Source organism: Tachyglossus aculeatus, chromosome 4 (genome assembly GCF_015852505.1).
Source record: "Tachyglossus aculeatus isolate mTacAcu1 chromosome 4, mTacAcu1.pri, whole genome shotgun sequence".
In the NCBI taxonomy this organism is placed as follows: Eukaryota; Metazoa; Chordata; class Mammalia; order Monotremata; family Tachyglossidae; genus Tachyglossus; species Tachyglossus aculeatus.
The window spans coordinates 39,398,735-39,419,050 of NC_052069.1; the positions used below are offsets into that span (position 1 = coordinate 39,398,735).

Consider the following 20,316-nt stretch of genomic DNA (forward strand, 5'->3'; position numbering starts at 1 on the left):
GAGCGCTTACTATGTGCCAAGCACTGTACTAAGCATTGGTACAGACACAAACTAATCAGGTTGGGCACAGTCCATGTCCCACAAGGGGCTCAAAGCCTTAATCCCCATTTACCAAATGAGGGAAATGAGGCACGGGGAAGTGAAGTGACTTGCCTAAGTTCACACAGCAGACATGAGGCATTGACTGGGTTAGAAACCATGTCCTCTGACTCCCAGTTTTTCTATAAAAATGTTCAGAACATGTCACCTCTATCCTCAAAAACTCCAGTGGTTGCCTGTCCACCTCCGCATCAAAGAAAAACTCCACCATTGGCTTTAAAGCAGTCCACCACCTTTCCCCCTCCTACCTTACCTTGCTTCTCTTCTTCTGCAACCCAGCCCACACAGTTTGCTTCTCTATTTCTAACATTCTCACTGTGCCTCAACCTCATTGCCAACTCCTGGCCCACAACCTGACTCTAGCCTTTTTTTTTTTAATGGCATTTATTAAGTGCTTACTATGTGCAAAACACTGTTCTAAGTGCTGGGGAGGTTACGAGATTATCAGGTTGTCCTTCGTGGGGCTCACAGTCTCAATCCCCATTTTACAGATGAGGTAACTGAGGCACAGAGGAGTTAAGTGACTTGCCCAAAGTCACACAGCTGACAACTGGTGGAGCTGGGATTTGAACCCATGACCTCTGACTCCAAAGCCCGTGCTCTTTCCTACTGAGTCACGTTGCTTCTAAGGCCCTGAATGCCCTCCCTCCTCAAATCCAACAGACAATTACTCTCCCCGGCTTCAAAGCCTTATTGAAAGCACATCTCCTCCAAGAAGCCTTCCCAGACTAAGCCCCACCTTTCACCTCCCACTCCCTTCTGCATCACCCTGAATTGTTCCTTCTGCTCTTCCCACTCCTAGCCCCACAGCATTTATCTACATACGTTTGTATGAATTTATTACTCCATTTATTTATTTATTTATTTTATTTGTTCATATTTATTCTATTTATTTTATTTTGTTAATACGTTTTGTTTTGGTCTCTGTCTCCCCTTTCTACACTGTGAGCCCACAGTTGGGTAGGGACCGTCTCTATATGTTGCCAACTTGTACTTCCCAAGGTCTTAGTACAGTGCTCTGCACACAGTAAGTGCTCAATAAATACGATTGAATGAATGAATGAATATCTGTAATTTTACCTGTTTGTATTGATGTCTGTCTCCCACCCTCTAGACTGTAAGTTAGTTGTGGGCAGGGAATGTGTCCATTTATTGTTGTATTCTCCCAAGCATTTAGTACAGTTCTCTGCACACAGTAAGTGCTCAATAAATATGATTGCCTGAATTTCACACTAGGGAAGCATGGTGATAATGAATGAATGAAAGGCCCGTACTCTTTCCACTAGGCAGCACTGCTTCACTGTACGCGGATAAATCAAACATAAGGTTCAATCCCAGCCATCCTCTATTAATAAGTTCCTTGTGAGCAGGAAACATGCCTGCCCACTCTGTTGTATTGTCCTTCCTCTCCCAAGGGCTTAGTGCAGTGGGAGAAAAGGAAAAGAGGGCTTAGTCAGGGAAGGCCTCTATGAGGAGATGTGTCTTCAGTAAGGCTTTGAAGTGCGGAAGAGTAATTGTCTGACAGATATGAAGAGGGAGGGTGTTCCAAACTAGAGTCAGGATCTGGGCTAGACTTTCTCAGCAAGAGGTTGCCAACGAGATAGAAGAGATCGAGGTACGGTGAGTATGTTCCCTACAGAGGAGTGATACGTTGTCTTTAGAGGAATGAAGTGTGCAGGGTGGGTTGTAGTAGGAGATTCATTCATTCATTCAATCATATTTATTGAGTGCTTACTGTGTGCAGATCACTGTACTAAGCGCTTGGGAAGTAAAAGTTGGCAACATATAGAGACGATAATCTTTAATGAACGTGGCTCTAAGGGATTCGGGTTCGTAACTTTCGAGAATAGTGCTGATGCAGACAGGGCCAGGGAGAAATTACACGGCATCGTGGTAGAGGGCCGTAAAATCGAGGTGAATAATGCCACAGCACGTGCGATGACTAATAAGAAGATGCAAACACCCAGCCTGCACCCTCCACTCCTCTGCCGCTAATCTCCTCACTGTGCCTCATTCTCACCTGTCCCTCCGTTGACCCCCGGCCCACGTCATCCCCCTGGCCTGGAATGCCCTCCCTCCGCACATCCGCCAAGGTAGCTCTTTTCCTCCCTTCAAGGCCCTACTGAGAGTTCACCTCCTCCAGGAGGCCTTCCCAGACTGAGCCCCCTCTTTCCTCTCCCCCTCCTCCCCTTCTCCATCCCCCCCGCCTTACCTCCTTCCCCTCCCACAGCACCTGTATATATGTATATATGTTTCTGTGTATTTATTACTCTATTTTATTTGTACATATTTATTCTATTTATTTTATTTTGTTAATATGTTTTGTTTTGTTCTCTGTCTCCCCCTTCTAGACTGTGAGCCCACCGTTGGGTAGGGACCGTCTCTATATGTTGCCAACTTGTACTTCCCAAGTGCTTAGGACAGTGCTGTGCACACAGTAAGTGCTCAATAAATACGATTGATTGATTGAATGAATGAATGAATGAATGAGGTGAGGTAGGAGGGGGCAAGGGGATTGAGTGATTTAAAGCCCACAATAGTTTCTGTTTGATGCACAGGTGGATGGGCAACCTAATGATTATCAGCCTAGGGCACAGCATTGTGAAAGCCACAAGCAGAGACTTCATTATACCCATGTAACCAAAGGGAGAGATGAAAATAAGGACAGGCGTGTGTGCAAAAGCACACTGAGTCCTGGAGCAAATCATAATCACTAAGTCGACAAAGAGTGGGTTGGATTGTTGGTCAAACAACTATTTGCAGCCAAACACACACTCATTGGAGAGGATCTCATCATCCAAAGATATCAGCTTCAAATACAAACTACAACTATATGGAGTTCCCTGTGGGCAGGGATCAGGTCTACCAGCTCCACTGTATTGTAATAATGATACTAATACTGATGGTATTTGTTAACCATTTACTACATGCCAGGCACTGTTTTAAACTCTGCTGTAGACATAAGATAAAAGGGTTGGACACGGTACCTGTCCCAGATGGGGCTCACAGTCTTAATCCCCATTTTACAGATGATGAAACTGAGGCACAAAAAAGTGAAGTGACTTGCCCAAGGTCACACAGCAGAAAAGTGATGGAGCTAGGATAGATCCAGGTCTTTCTGATTCCCAGGCCGGTGCTCTATCCACAAGGCCATGCTGCTTCTACTTGTACTTTCCCAAGCACTTAGCACAGTGCTCCGCACACAGTAAGTATTCGATAAATACCATTGATTGATTAATTATAGATGTATATGTGTATATAATGTATATGCAATAATGGTGATTGCCGTATCAAGCATTTATTCATTCATTCAATCATATTTATTGAGCGCTTACTTTGTGCAGAGCACTGTACTAAGGGCTTGGGAAGTACAAGTTGGTAACATATAGAGACAGTCCCTACCCAATAACAGGCTCACAGTCTAGAAGGGGGAGACAGGCAACAAAAACAAACAAACATGTAGACAGGTGTCAAAATCGTCAGAACAAATCAAAGCTATATGCTCATCATTAACAAAATAAATAGAAGAGTAAATATGTATAAGTAAAATAAATACAGTAATAAATCTGTACAAATATATATATACAAGTGTTGTAGGGAGGGGAAGGAGGTAGGTCAGGGGGGTGGGGAGGAGGAAAGGAAAAAGGGGGCTCAGTCTGGGAAGGCCTCATGGAGGAGGTGAGCTCTCAGTAGGGCTTTGAAGGGAGGAGGAGAGCTAGCTTGGCGGATGTGTGGAGGGACGGCATTCCAGGCCAGGGGAAGGATGTGGACCGGGGGTCCATGGTGGGATAGGCGAGAATGAGGTACAGTGAGGAGGTTAGCGGCAGAGGAGCTGAGGGTGTGGGGTGGGCTGTAGAAGGAAAGAAGGGAGGTGAGGTAGGAGGGGGCGAGGTGATGAAAAGCCTTGAAGCCAAGAGTGATGGAGTTTTTGCCTGATGCGTAGGTTGATTGGTAGCCACTGAAGATTTTTGAGGAGGGGAGTAACATGCCCAGAGCATTTCTGCACAAAGACGATCCGGGCAGCAGAGTGAAGTATAGACTGAAGTGGGGAGCGAACACTGTGCTCAGCATTCAGATAGGTAAAATATATTGTCATTTGTCACCTGGGGCTCTCAGATAAAGAGGGAAAACAGGTAACACATCCTCATTTTATCTTGTCTGATGCTGTCGAGTCATTTCCAACCCATAGCTATGTCACAGACACATCTCTTCCAGAACGCCCCATCTCCATTTGCAATCATTCTGGTGATGTACCAAGAGAGATTTCTTGGTAAAAATACAAAAGTGGTTTACCATTGCCTCCTTCCACGCAGTAAACTTTGAGTCTCTGCCCTTGACTCTCTCCCATGGAGCTGCTGCCCAGCACAGGGGAGTTTTTCCTTGCAGCAGTTTGCATTCCACTCGTTAGCCACTACCCAAGCTAGGAATGGAATGGGTAGACCTCTGCTTGACTTTCCCTCCCTTGGTCGAGAGTGGTAGAGTACTGGAAACTCTCCAGGTATGACCCTGAGAGGGCATCCCCATTTTACAGATGAGGAAACTGAGGCCCAGAGAAGTTAAGTGACTTGCCTGTGGTTCCAAGCAGCACTTAGTACAGTGCCTGGCACATTGTAAGCACTTAACAAACATCATAATTATTAATAGTGGAGATGGGATTAGAATCCAGGTCTTCTGACTCCCATGTCCCTGCTCTCTTCACTAGGCCATGCTGTTTTTATAGAAATACTTTTCAAAGGTTTTCAGCACCTTGAAAGAACTTAATAAAAAATCGTTGACACCCTGGTAAAAGTCATATGGTCGCAATGGGACCTAGAAGTAGGCCCAAGTTTATTAAAAGTGGTTTTAAACATTTCTTTGCCATGAAAGCTATTAGAAAGCCACTGTTCTCAGTCTCCATGTAAGCATTTAGAAGAAAACAGAGTTAACACTAGATTGTAAACGTCTCAAGGGCAGGGATTGTGTGTATTAATTCTATCGTACTCTTTTAAATTCTTAGTACAGTGCCCTGTATGATCAATTCAACTGATGGATTTCATCTCTTGAAAATAGATTAATTAATTCATTCAATCATATTTACTGAGCGCTTACTGTGTGCCGAGCATGCATTCATTCAATCATATTTATTGAGTGCTTACTGTGTGCAGAGCACTGTACTAAGCGCTTGGGAAGTACAAGTCGGCAACATATAGAGACGGTCCCTACTTAACAACGGGCTCACAGTCTAGAAGGGCGGGGGGGAGAAAGGCATCAAAACAAGTAAACAGGCATCAATAGCATAAATATAATAGAATTATAGATATATAAGCATCATTAATGTAATTAATGTAATATATTATTTACATAATAGAATTGTACATATGTACATATATACACAAGTGCTGTGGAAAGGGAGAGGAGTAGAGCAAAGGGAGTGAGTTGGGGTGATGGGGGTGGGGGGGAGCAGAGGGAAAGGGGGGTTTATTTTGGGGAGGCCTCTTGGAAGAGGTGAGACTTCAGTAGGGCTTTGAAGGGGGGAAGTGTGATTGTGTGGCAGAATTGAGGAGGTAGGGCATTCCAGGCCAGAGGTAGGACATGGGCCAGGGGTCGACAGTGGGACAGGCGAGAACGAGGCACAGTAAGAAGGTTAGCACCAGAGCAGCGGAGTGTGCAGGCTGAAAGCAAAAACTCCTCATTCTCGGCTTCAAGGCTTTCTATTACCTTGCACCCTCCTACCTCACCTCCCTTCTCTCCTTCTCCAGCCCATCCCGCACCCTCCACTCCTCTACCATGGCTAATCTCCTCACTGTACCTCGTTCTCGCCTGTCCCGCCGTTGACCCCCGGCCCACGTCCCTCCCCTGGCCTGGAATGCCCTCCCTCCACACATCTCTTCCTCCCTTGAAAGCCCTTTTGAGAGCTCACCTCCTCCAGGAGGCCTTCCCAGACTGAGCCCCCTTTTTCCTCTCCCCCTCCCCATCCCCCCACCCTACCTCCTTCCCCTCCACACAGCACCTGTATATATGTTTGTACAGTTTTATTACTCTATTTATTTTAGTTGTACATATTTACTATTCTATTTATTTTGTTAATGATGTGCATCTAGCTTTACTTCTATTTATTCTGATGACTTGACACCCGTCCACATGTTTTGTTTTGTTGTCTGTCTCCCCCTTCTAGACTGTGAGCCCGTTGTTGGGTAGGGGCCGTCTCTATATGTTGCCAACTTGTACTTCCCAAGTGCTTAATACAGTGGTCTGCACACAGTAAGCGCTCAATACATATGATTGAATAAATGAATGAATGAGAGAAGGGAGGTGAGGTAAGAAGGGGCAAGGTGATGGAGAGCTTTGAAGCCAATAGTGAGTTTTTGCTCCTGTACCAGGTTGGACATCAATCCTGTTTACCTTATCAACAGCTACTTCAAATACTTTATGTGGGGCTCAGTCTAAGTAGGAGGGAGAACAGGTATTGAACCTCCATTTTGTGGATGAAGGAACTGAGTTACAAAGAAATTAAGAGACTCATTCAAGGCAACACAGCAGACAAGTGGAAGAGTAGGAATTAGAACCCAGGTTCTTTGACTCCCAGGTTCGTGCTCTTTTCACAAGACCACTCTGCTTCAACATCCCCCGGATCGCTCCCTTCCCTCTCCACTTAAAATAGCTACCACCCAGGCCCAAACCCTCAACATACTGTGGATATACTAATTAATCAACCTCCTTGCTGGTCTCACTACCTCTGACCACTCCCCAGTCCAAACGACACTAAACATCTTGACTCATCATTTAACATCTATCGCTTTTCAAATAATTCACAACCTGTGCTCTTTCAGTTCTCTGTTTTGTCTAAATATTATCGAAGGGCTCTAGATATTATGGCATTTGAGTATTCTAGTAGAACTGCTCATGATAACAAGGCACCTTTCAAGCCCTAGATCATTTAGTTCCACAAGCCAACCGTTGTTTGCTTTATTTGATATAATTCATGCCTGATGGTAGAGTTTCACACCTGCCAATGCAGATCAGATTCCTGCCACAAGGAATCACTGTTAAAACAAATGAATTCCAGTGTTGACTTGTCCAGAGAAGAGATCAAACTGTTAAACTAAATATGAGTTGAAGGTATTTCACAACAGCAGAGATCTGTCAAAGTATTAAAGTGGACTCTTCCCCAGATTCAAAAGATTAGCTTACTTGAAATCTTCCTAAGTGCTTTGCTCTATAACTAAATAAATATAACAGATAAGCAAAGGCAACATGAACTTTTCCTTCATGGGCCAAATGAAGGCGGAATAGTTAAAGTCAAAAGAAAAATCTTGAGTGAAATGTAGAAAGCTGCTTTCTTGGTTCCACCCAAAGGCATGGTCAAGTGATCACCTTTTTCCTGGGTGGGCTACTATGTTTGTTTGATCAAAATATAGTTCTATAGCTTTTAGCAATAATAATAATTATGGTATTTGTTAAGCCCTTACTATGCGTCAGGCACTGTTCTAAGCATTGGGGTGGATACAAGCAAATCGGGTTGGACCCAATCCCTGTCCCACATGGGGCTCACAGTCTCAATCCCCATTTTACAGATGAGGTAACGGAGACCCAGAGAAGTGTAGTGACCTGCCCAGAGGTCACCTAACAGGCAAGTGATAGAGCCGGAATTAGAACCCATGACCTTCTGATTCCCAGGCCCGTACTCTATCCACTATTCCACTCAAGACTGTTCATGGGTAAAAGCTCAATGTCTGGATTCTAGGATAAAGATATTTAAATGACAGCATGCTTCTGTGTTTTACATCACTGTGATTTCCAGATGCTCTTAGAATATTTCAATGTTAATGGTGCTGAAACAGTACACAGGGCTGGTCTGATGTCAAGCAAAGGAGAACTGAGCATTCTAACACGCAGATATGGGGGAAGCCCTTGGGAAAAAATTCTGTAACCCGTAAGTCCAGATGGGAGTCTCTCAGCTCTCTATCCCTATCCTCTCTCTATCAGCTGGCTAAGAGATTCGGCAAACCCTTTGATTTGTCTGCCCTCTCCCCGAACCATGAGATCCGATGGGTACATTCTCGGCTCCCGCCCTGCCTCTACACTTTCATTCATTCAATCGTATTTATTGAGCGCTTACTGTGTGCAAGCCGTCACCAAAACCTGCCGGTCTCAGCTCCGCAACATTGCCAAGATCCGCCCTTTCCTCTCCATCCGTACCGCTACCCTGCTCATTCAAGCTCTCATCCTATCCCATCTGGACTACTGCACCAGCCTTCTCTCTGATCTCCCATCCTCGTGTCTCTCTCCACTTCAATCCATACTTCATGCTGCTGCCCGGATTATCTTTGTCCAGAAATGCTCTGGGCATATTACTCCCCTCCTCAAAAATCTCCAGTGGCTACCAATCAATCTGTGCATCAGGCAGAAACTCCTCACCCTGGGCTTCAAGGCTGTCCATCACCTCGCCCCCTCCTACCTCACCTCCCTTCTCTCCTTCTCCAGCCCAGCCCGCACCCTCCGCTCCTCCGCCACTAATCTCCTCACCACACCTCGTTCTCGCCTGTCCCGCCATCGACCACAGGCCCATGTCATCCCCCGGGCCTGGAATGGCCTCCCTCTGCCCATCCGTCAAGCTAACTCTCTTCCTCCCTTCAAGGCCCTGCTGAGAGCTCACCTCCTCCAGGAGGCCTTCCCAGACTGAGCCCCTTCCTTCCTTTCCCCCTCGTCCCCCTCTCCATCCCCCCATCTTACCTCCTTCCCTTCCCCACAGCACCTGTATATATGTATATATGTTTGTACATATTTATTACTCTATTTATTTATTTATTTTACTTGTACATATCTATCCTATTTATTTTATTTTGTTAGTATGTTTGGTTTTGTTCTCTGTCTCCCCCTTTTAGACTCTGAGCCCACTGTTGGGTAGGGACTGTCTCTATATGTTCCAAATTTGTACTTCCCAAGCGCTTAGTACAGTGCTCTGCACATAGTAAGCACTTAATAAATACTATTGATGATGAAGTACATGTCGGCAACATATAGAGACGGTCCCTACCCAACAACGGGCTCACAGTCTAGAAGTCTCCACCTTGTCCCCCTCTCCATCCTCCCCATCTTACCTCCTTCTCTTCCCCACAGCACCTGTATATATGTATATATGTTTGTACATATTTATTACTCTATTTATTTATTTTACTTGTACATATCTATTATATTTATTTTATTTTGTTAGTATGCTTGGTTTTGTTCTCTGTCTCCCCCTTTCAGACTGTGAGCCCACTGTTGGGTAGGGACTGTCTCTATATGTTGCCAACTTGTACTTCCCAAGTGCTTAGTACAGTGTTCTGCACACAGTAAGCGCTCAATAAATGCGATTGATTGATTGATTAGAAGGGGGAGACAGACAAATGCTGCTTTTTGTCATTAGAGCCCTGTACTGGGGCAGTGCTTTTGAACTCATGAGAAAGTCAAGTGATACTTGTGCAACAGACTCACTCACCTTCAGACCAGGGGGTCCTGGCAAGCCGGGATTCCCATGCGGCCCCGGTATTCCCTGCAAAGATGGAAAGAGCCAAGTTATTCACTGAACTGACCAAATACCTATAATACTTTTCTTGGAAAATGAATTGTTGATTAATAATGATGATGACAATAATAATAATTATGGTATTTGTTAAGCACTTACTATGAGCCAGGCACTGTACTAAGCGCTGGGGTAGATACAAGGTAATCAGGTTGGACACAGTCCCTGTCCCATATGGGGCTCACAGTCTCAATTTCCATTAGCTGAGGGAACTGAGGCGCAGATGTGAAGTGACTTGTCCAAGGCCACACAGCAGACAAGGTGTGGAGCCAGGATTCGAACACATGACCTTCTAACTCCCAGGGCTGTGCTCTATCCACTAGGCTATGCTGCTTCTCAGGAGAGAGTCAGAGATAGGTCTGAGTGCAGTTTTCTGTACAGACCCTAGAATGATATAAAAATTAAGAGTCAAATTGGAGGCCCTCCCTAATGACTGAGCTATTAGTGAGTTCTATTTTGTTAGAAATGGATTTCATAATCTAGTCTTTCATCCAATGCTACCGTGATCATGATATCACTGAAACTCTCAATAGATTTCTAATTGCCTTAGGAGGGACAGGCGTGGTCAGAAAGAGCTGGTTTACAGATTGAGAAAGAGATAATAATAATAATTATAATAATTATGGTATTTGCTAAGTGCTTACTATGTGCCATGCACTGTACTAAGCTCTGGGGTGGATACAAGCAAATCTGATTGGACACAGCCCCTGTACCAAATGGGGCTCACAGCCTCAATCCCCAGTTTACAGATGAGGGAACTGAGGCACAGAGAAGTAAAGTGACTTGCCCAAGGTCACGCAGCAGGTAGGTGGTGATCTGGGTTTAAACCCTATAACCGTCTGACTTCCAGGCCTGTGCTGTAACCCACTATGCCATGCTGCTGCAGGAAGAAAAAAGGGAAAGGAAAAAGGAGGACAAGTGAGGCTAAAGAAGGGGCTTGAGCTCTCCAGCCAAGAAGGTTAGATTCATTCATTCCTTCATTCAATCTTATTTATTGAGCGCTTACTGTGAGCAGAGCACTATACTAAGTTGGCAACATACAGAGATGGTCCCTACCCAACAATGGACTAACAGTCTTGAAGGGGGAGACAGATAACAAAACAAAACATGTAGACAGTGTCAAAACCGTCAGAATAAACAGAATTATAGCTATATGCACATCATTAACAAAACAGAGTAGTAAATGTGTACAAGTAAAATAGAGTAACAGATCTGGACAAACATATACAAGTGCTGTGGGGAGGGGAAGGAGGTAGGGCAGAGAAGGGGGGATGGAGAAGAGGAGAGGAAAAAGGGGGCTTAGTCTGGGAAGGCCTCCTGGAAGAGGTGAGCTCGCAGTAGGGCTTCGAAGGGAGGAAGAGAGCTAGTTTGGCAGATGTGTGGAAGGAGGGCATTCTAGGCCAGAGGAAGGACGTGGGCCAGGGGCTGACAGTGGGACAGGTGAGAATGAGGCACAGTGAGGAGGTTAGCAGCAGAGGATTGGAGGGTGCGGGCTGGGCTGTAGATGGAGAGAAGAGAGGTGAGGTATGAGGGGGCGCGGTGATGGAAAGCCTTGAAGCTGTCAGTGAGGAGTTTTTGCTTGATAGATAGATTGTTTGAGGTCCCTCAGAGGGTTGCCTACCATAAAAAAAAACCAAGTCCCGCCCATCTGCAGGAGTTGATGAAGGTGGAATACTGATTGACATTCAGGGTAAATTTTCCCCTTCCTCTATTTCTCTCCCCCCATTCACTCCTAATTTCCTCTCTCTCTTTTCCTTTTTCCTCCTTCACCCTTCTCTCTAACTCTCTTTTTCTTCATTTTTCCCCTACCCTGTATTTCCCACCCGTTTATCTCACCCACCTTGGCTCCCTACCCAAGGTCTCTCTCAGGTCCTATCATCCTTTGAAGGTCATATTCCTTGGAAATTTTATTGAGGCCGACCAGAAATCTGGTCACCTTACTGCCCATTCTTCCTTCAGTTCATTCCATCTTTTTCCAGCCCATCTTGGCCTCAAATCAGACTATGGCCCCGTAGTCCAACGTTTCACTTAGGTCACATTAGGCAGGAACAGTTATTGATGTTTTGGCTTCGCTGACACTGTCCTCTCCTAGTTCTCTTCTCATCTCTCTGGCTGCTATTTCTCAGTCTCTTCTGTGGGCTCCTCCTCTGCCTCCCACTCCCTAAACTGGGTGTCCCTCAAGTGTCGGATCTGTGTTCTATTTTCCGTCTACACCCATTCCCTTGCAGAACTCATTTGGTTCTATGGCTTCAACTACCATCTCTATGAGGATTACTCCCAACCCTTGGAGAACTCATTTGGTTCTATGGCTTCAACTACCATCTCTATGAGAATTACTCCCAAATCCACAACTCCAGCCCTGATGTCTCTCCCTCTCTACGGTCTTCTTTTCCTCCTGCCTACAGGACAGCTCTACCTGGATGTCCCGCCAACCCCTCAAACTTAACATGTCCCAAACAGAACTCCTTATCTTCCCATTCAAACCCTATCCTCCCTTTGGCTTTCATTCACTCATTTATTCATTCAATAGCATTTATTAAGCACTTCCTGTGTGCAGAGCACTGTACTAAATGCTTGGAAAGTACTGCAGAGAGCACAACATCTTCCCTGTCTCACAAGCCCATAGGCCTTAGCATTATTCTTAAATTATCTCTCTCATTCAACCACATATGCAATCTGACACCAAATCTTTTAGGTACAACCTTTACAACTTTGCTAAAATCCACCCTTTCCTCTCCATTCGAACTGCCACCATGTTAATACAATCCCTCATCCCCCCCCACATGGATTACTGCATCAGCCTCCTTGCTGACCTCCCTGCCTCCTATCTCTCCCCTCTCTAGTCCATACTTCACTCTGCTGCCAGAATGATTTTTCCACGAAACCATTCAGTCCATGACTTCCTATTCAAGAATCTCCAGTGGTTACCCATCTACCTCCACATCAAACAAAAACTCCTTACCAGAGGCTTTAAAGCACTCAATCATCATGTCCGCTCCTACCTTACCTCCCTGACTTTCTACAACACAGCCCACATACCTCATTCCTCTAATGCCAACCTACTTACTGTACCTCAATCTCATCTATCTCACTGACAACCTCTCATTCATGTCCTTCCTCTGGCCTGGAATGCCCTCCCTCTACATAGCCAACAAATGATCAAACTCACCACATTCAAAGCCTTACTGAAGGCACTAAGCCCTCATTTCCTCTTCTTCTACTCCCACCTATGTCACCTTTGTACTTGGATTTGCATTGTTTATTCACCAGTCTGTCCCTCAGCCCCACAGCACTTATGTAAATATCTTTAATTTATTTATTTATGGCTGTCTCCCCCTCTAGACTGTAAGTTGATCACGGGCAAGGAACGTGTCTATCAACTCTGTTATACTGTACTCTCCCAAGCACTTAGTAGAGTGCTCTGCACATAGTAAGCATTCAATAAATGTGATTGATTGATTGAGGGAAGTTTCTGGCCTATGCAGGGTTTCACTCTCCACTGCCTATTCTTTGCTGATTAGACACGACTGGGAAAGTTTTGTAGAACATCTGAAATTCTGTATTTGTTCTTTTAAAGTAAACTAAAGGAATGAAGAGTATTTTCACGGACAAAATATACAATCTTACTCTCTTCGAATTGCTGGTTAGAATGAGACTGCATGAGTTGTCCACTAAGAATAGGGTTTGCATTATAATAGACGAGATCCTGCCAGGGGAGTAATAACAAAACTGGAATAGCATCCTAGGTTTCCGACCTCTAAATGACTTTCCTTAACCTCTAACCCTATCTTTTAAGCTACCACACAATTCTTGAATTAGTATCTAAATTGCTTCCTGGAGCTAGGAGCAATGCTGTTGAAGCCTTCAAATAAAAATGCTGAAGTTGCACACAGTTTGGGAGTTCAAGTAACAGCGGGGGGACTCTTCACCATGGGCTAAAGGTAAAACCAAAACCAACAATTCAGAAGTTGTTTGGAAATGCTCTTCCCCTAACCTAGCTGCTGTATCTTAACCAGTCATAGATTTCCCTTCACAACTCCATCCCCAAAACAACAGCAAACGTGCCTACTGGAGTATGGTATAGGCAGCTGACATAGCAAGGAGACAGGGAGACTTATCTCACAAGTTTAATGGAAGGCAATTTTGCTGGCTGCCTTCAGGTACCCAGAGGAGAAAGGCCCTACCTAAGTCAGGCCTTCTCTGGGCCACCAGTGGGTACGGTACGTCCGTCAAAGAGATATTGATCAAATAATCAATGGTGCTTATTGAACACTTCCTCTATTAAATGCTTGAGAGAGTACCACAGGGTTGGTAGACACAGTCTTTGATCACAAAGAGCTTATCCAACCTCATCCTTATTCTCCCTCTTCTTCTTGTCTCAAAATTCCTCTCAACACCCTCCCTCTCTTGCCTCCTTCGACACAACTCCAATTCTTTATTAAAATGAAATATCTCAGTTTCCTTAGTGACATTAAAACCAAGTTCTGCTGTACTCTCATCTTTTCAAAGGAAAGGATTGCAGAGAAATGACCTAATAACATTCAAGGGGTATCCCAGAGTCAGAGGTTTGAGGTGACCCTTTTTATTCTCACTATCTCATCCCAGGCAAGGAAGAACATGCCTTAGCTTGAAAAAACTCCAGAGTTGGGAAAATCCGCAACCTACCCTTGGGAATGAAATCTAATATTAAATCATTATGAGGATTGAGAATTTAAAGAGAAAAATATAAGAAACCAATATCTAAAAGATGCAAGTTGATCGACTGGCATTCTTAATAATCAACAATACTTTTTTTTCAGTCTTTTCAAAATAAAAATAACCCAGGAAAGGGGCTTACTGTAGAAAGGTAAGACTCCATATTGTAATTTTCCATGAAATTACAGGGGGAGTTTGCGACTCAAACTTCAGATACTACAGCACCACAAATAACTAGGCTAAGAATGAAGTCATTTCTTCAAATGATAATCTAAATTATTTGCTCTTCACTGTTTACAGGTTACCCTCAATTAAACAAACCATGGGTGACCCTAGATTTTTTAATTTGAAAATGTGTTAAATGAGTTATTTTTGCTGAGTTACCACCATATCTTTTAAAATACCCTCAAGATTAAATTATTTTACTGCATATTCCAGTGAGTGTTAATTTTATGAAAAAGGACAAAATCCTATTGAGGGAGCTAAGCCTTTATTTCCTCATCTGGGTCAACTGAATTCTCAAAATTCAGGATCACAGATATCGTCTACCTTTTTCGTTGAGGGATCAGTTAACTACCTATGGAAGGGATAATCCATTCCCAAGCTTCGACCCTTGCTATTTTATTACTCTGTTATAGTTGTAGGGAAGACAGGTTGTAATTTGTTCTCTTTTTTGTTGATAATGATAATAATGATGGTATTTGTTAAGTGCTTACTATGTGCCAAGCACTGTTCTAAGCACCGGGGTAGATATAAGGTAAACAAGTTGTCCCACGTGAGGTTCACAGTCTTAATCCCCATTTTACAGATGAGGTAACTGAGACACAGAGAAGTGAAGTGACTTGCCCAAAGTCACACAGCTGATAAGTGGCGGAGTCGGGATTAGAATCCACCACCTCTGACTTCCAAGCCCAGGCTCTTTCCACTAAGCCACGCTGCTTCTCTAGTGCAAGGGGGCTAGAGATTCTGGTTGAGGTTGTCACATCCATGGATTCAATCTCACTGCAACAGTATTGTCCTCTCACAAAAGGACAATTCTATATTTTTTGTAGTATTTGTTATGTGCTTATTATGTGCCAGGAACTGTACTAATACTTTGGTTCCTATCTGATGGTAGAGCAGCTAAAATGGAGCCTAAAATATATGTACAGATTTAATTCATCCACGTTATTCTTGCTTCCATTTTCACAAATGGTTGAGACTTGGCTGTAATGTGGTTACTTGTACCGTTTTTTCAAAAAATTTCAGTGGTATTTATTAAGTGTTTAGTACATGCCAGCACTGTTCTGGAAGTCAGAAGGTCACGGGTCCTAATCTTGGCTCTGCCACTTGTCTGTTGTGTGGCCTTGGGCAAGTCACTTCACTTCTCTGTGCCTCAGTTACCTCATCTGTAAAATGGGGATTAAAACTGTAAGCCCTAAACGGGACAGGGACTATGTCCAACCCAATTGGCTTGTATCCACTCCAGCGTTTAGAATGGTGCCTAGCACATACTAAGTGCTTAACAAATACCATAATTATTCGTTATTATAACTCAGAACTGGGGTAGATAAAAGCCAAACAGGTTGCACACAGTCCATGTCTTATGTGGGGCTCTCAGTCTTAATCCCCATTTTACATATGAGGTACACAGGGAATTAGTATTTAAGTGACTTGCCCAAGGTCATATAGACAAGTTGCAGAGCTGGGGTTAGAACCCAGATCCTCTGATTCCCAGGCCTGTGCTCTATCCATTGGGCCACCCTGCTTCTCACGCTGCTATTTACAGCATATATTGAAAAAGGACCGAAGCTTTTAGTGAAGGCAAAATTGAAAGAAGCCAGTTCTAACACAGCAATCAATTTTTGGTTGAATGAGTATAACATGAGAAATGATTGCCTAATCCCTAGGGCATTTTTTTTTCCTGGTCAACAGTCAATATCCATTTTCCAATATTTTCCACTCAGTGATCCAGAAATGTGCTATTCTAGGCAGCCCACTCCACTCGATTCCAAAATCCAAATGAACCGATCTTGGATGGATGTGCTGCTGATGAGATCATGTTGAAGCCAAGAAGAATGTTTCAAGTAGCAGGAGAGCAGCCGCGCTGCAAATCAGATAATATTCCTTGGACATGTTCATGCAGAATGCTTCCGTGGGATGTTTTCAGTCAAACAAACAATGCACTACAAGTTTCTGAGCTTGCTTTGATTTGGCCAGAACTGACTGAGTTTAAAGATCCAGGTTGTTTCATCAAGGGCACATAAAATAAATACACAGGAAAAACATAGCAGAAAGTGACAGTGAATATTAAATAATTATTGTACAGGAAACAAAGTGCGATCTTCCTACTCACCCTTGGGCCTCTCTTCCCCGATGGACCAGGGACGCCTATAGGACCTGGTGAACCCTTGAAAGAAAGAAATCAAAGTTCAGTGGAATTGTTAAACACTCTTTTTAATTTTTTTTTAATTTTTAAATTTGTTTGAATGGAATTTGTTAAGTGCATACTAAGTGCCAGGCACTATACTAAGAGCTGGGTAGATACAGGATCATCAGGTTGAAAACAGTCCATGTCCCACCCGAGGGTCAGCATCTTAATCCCCATTTTACAGATGAGCGGCACAGAGAAGTGAAGTGACTTGCCTAAGGTCACACAGCAGATAAGTGGAGGAACCGGGACCAGAACCCAGGTCCTTCTGGCTCCCAGGCCCGTTATCTATCCACTAGGCCACGCTGCTTCTCTTCACAGATCTCCATATGAGTTGAATTTTGCGGTAGCCTTTTTGCTGGTTTGTAGCTCCCAAATGATGGTGACAATTTAATAACAACAGAAGTAGCCTTCTCACCCTGCAGAGCAGGAGCAAAAATTCAAACTACAATGTTGCTCTTGCTCTGGTTAAAAATAACGGCATGGAGTCCATCACTTATGGTTAAAGCTACTTGGTTTGGTATTTGCAACAATTTGTAACTAGCTGTTTTGCGGCACACTTTTTACGTAAATTTACTTTTATAACAGAAGAAAAAGACCCAATTAGGGTTTGGATACAAACAAATGTGGGCTTGTCAAATAGTTCAAAATGTGACTTCTCTTAAAAAATGCTAAAAGTCTATGCACCAATATAAGTAGATTGTACTAGCTTGTGTTCAAACAAAAATATTACTCCCTTAAAAGCTGCATCACAAAAGCCAAAATGAAGAATCAATACAGATTTGAATTTGTGTGAGTTCTGTAAATCTTACCTTTTTTCAAAAAAGGAAAACCAACAATCATACAAAACCATTTTAGGAAGAACTACTCTTGTCATTTTAGAATGCATCTTGTGCATTTTATGGCATGAAAAATTTACTTAGCAAGAAATGATCATGATGATGATGGTATTTGCTAAGCACTTGCTGTGCGCCAGGCACAGTACTAAGCTCTGGGGTGGGTATACAAGGAAATCAAGTTGGACAGAGTCCTTGTCCCATGTGGGGGCTCACAAACCTAATCCCTATTTTACAGATGAGGTAACTGAAGTCCAGTGAAGTGACTTGCCTAAGGTCACAGAGCAGACAAGTGGCGGAGCGGGATTAGAACCCATGACCTTCGACTCCCAGGCCCATGGTCTATCTACTATGCCATGCTGCTTCCAAATCTTTTCAACCAAGCTGAAATAGCTTTTAAGATCAAAGTAGCTGAAATCTGTAAATAATTGGCAGGGAGCCTAAATTCTTAGCTTTCCTTCATTCTCTCAATCTGCCCTATGGCACCCCTGCCTGTTGTCTGTCTGTGTTTGGCTTTTTCTCTGCTGGCTCTCAGTTCCTCGGATTCCTAGACAGCTCTGCTGTTCTTCCTTTCTCTTTCCTCCTCTGTTTTTCTTCTCCCTTGCCTGCAGCTCTCTGGAAAGAGACCTCTCTTACAGCTTCCACACCCCCTTATTTCTTAGTCCCTTTAGAGTCACCCTGAACAGTCTTTCTTTCTCAGTCCCTCCAGAGATCTCCAGTTGAGGGGAGAGGAGAGGGCCTTTTTTTAAAAAAAGGGTACTATGTGCCAGGCACTGAATCAGGCACTGGGGAAGATACAAGATAATTGGGTTGGACACAGTCCCTGTCCCACATGGGGCTCACAGTCTTCATTCCCATTTTACAGATGGGGGAACTGAAGTACAGAGAAATGAAGTGACTTGCCCAAGGTCACACATAAGACAAGTGGCGGAGCTGGGATAAGAACCCAGGTCCTATGACTCCCAGAGCTGTGGTCTTCCCACTAGGCCAAGTTGCTTCTCTCAGCTCCTCCTCCTCCCTCTCTGAACAAGATATTTCTTAGCCACCATTCTAGCTGTCTGTCTTCAGGCTTCTTGGCCACAGCCAGGCACAATTTTCATTCCCCCATATCTTCTCAAACAGCCATCTGGTTCTCTTCCAGTTACATCACACACACTGATATTCAGAGACATGACTATTAAGGTGTGTGGTTCATTTTTCAGTTTTTCTAGTCCTTCCACTTTCAGCTCTGACACCATTCCTTCCCACCTTATCAAAACAACTGCTCCCTCCCTATTCCCCACCCTGGACCACAGTCTACTAACTTTTCAACAGCTTCTTTCCCACTGCTTTGAATCATGCAATGTATCAGCTATCCTTAAAAATCTCTCCGTTGATCCTATGACTCCCTCCAGTTAGCATGGCATAGTGTACAGAGCATGGGCCTGAGAGTCAGAAGGTCATGGGTTCTAATCCTGACTCTGCCATTTGTCTGCTGTGTGACCTTGGGCAAGACACTTCACTTCTCTGCACATATCTCATCTGTAAAATGGAGATTAAGATTGTGAGCCCCATGTTGGACAGGGCCTGTGTCCAACATGATTTGTTTGTAATAATAATAATAATAATAATAATAATAATAATAATAATAATGACATTTATTAAGCACTTACTATGTACAAAGCACTGTTCTAAGCGCTGGGGAGCTTACAAGGTGATCAGGTTGTCCCACGGGAGGCTCACAGTCTTCATCCCCATTTTACAGATGAGTTAAGTGAGGCCCAGAGAAGTTAAGTGACTTGCCCGAAGTCACACAGCTGACAACTGGCGGAGCCGGGATTTGAACCCATGACCTCTGACTCAGCTGACAACTGGCAGAGCTGGTATTTGAACCCATGACCTCTGACTCCAAAGCCCAGGCTCTTCCCACTGAGCCATGCTGTCCTCCCCAGTGCTTAGTACAGTGCTTGGAACATAGTAAGGGCTTAACGAATACCATTATCATTATTATTATTATTATCACACCATCTCCCTTCTACCATTCCTCTCCCAACTCCTAGAGTGTGTTTCCTATACTCACTGCCTCTCTTCCTATTCTCTCCTTGACCTCTTGCAAACTGGCTTCTGCCCTCTTACAGAAACAGCGCTCCCAAAGTTCACAAATGATCTTCTTTACTTGTTTCTACTCTACCCTAATCCTCAACTTTGCTGTGGCCTTCGACACTGTGGACCACTGCTCTTTCCTGGAGACATAAAACTTTGACTTTATTGACATTTCTTGTTTTCCTATTTCTCTGGCCACTCCTAAGTCGCTTTCTCAAGTCCTTCTTCAGTCTTCCACCCCTTAATCAATCAATCAATCAATCATATTTATTGAGCACTTACTGTGTGCAGAGCACTGTACTAAGCGCTTGCTTAACTGTGGGGGTCCCGTAAGGCTCAGTTCTGGGTCATCTTCCATGCTCCATCTAAGCGGACTCCCTTGGAGAACTCATTCACTCCCACTATGCCAAATGGGCCTTTGATCACTGGCACTACTAGTAACACTACTGTTCAGCCCTAAAATCTGATCATTGATTTTCCCTGGGATATCTTCAGCAACTTCACAACTTTCAACCAGTCTCTGTAATTTACACCAAGAAAACTGTTGCATTCTTTTCCTTCATGTCTTCTCTTCTCCCATTTTAGGAAAGCAATCCTCAAAATAAAATCCATTCCTTGAAAGTTTCATACTTTAGTTTGGCAGCGCACAC

The 20,316-nt window shown here is 43.9% G+C and overlaps 1 protein-coding gene across 1 annotated transcript in view; it reads right to left on the reverse strand.

Moving 5' to 3' along the window:
- Window positions 1-20,316, reverse strand: part of COL24A1 (collagen type XXIV alpha 1 chain) — a 500,281-nt gene that overhangs the window by 405,821 nt on the left and 74,144 nt on the right. The window contains exons 4-5 of the mRNA XM_038745410.1: window positions 16,674-16,727; window positions 9,560-9,613 (exon numbers count right to left, since the gene is read on the reverse strand). Coding sequence (XP_038601338.1) covers window positions 9,560-9,613; window positions 16,674-16,727 — 108 coding nt within the window. The remainder of the gene's footprint in view (window positions 1-9,559; window positions 9,614-16,673; window positions 16,728-20,316) is intronic.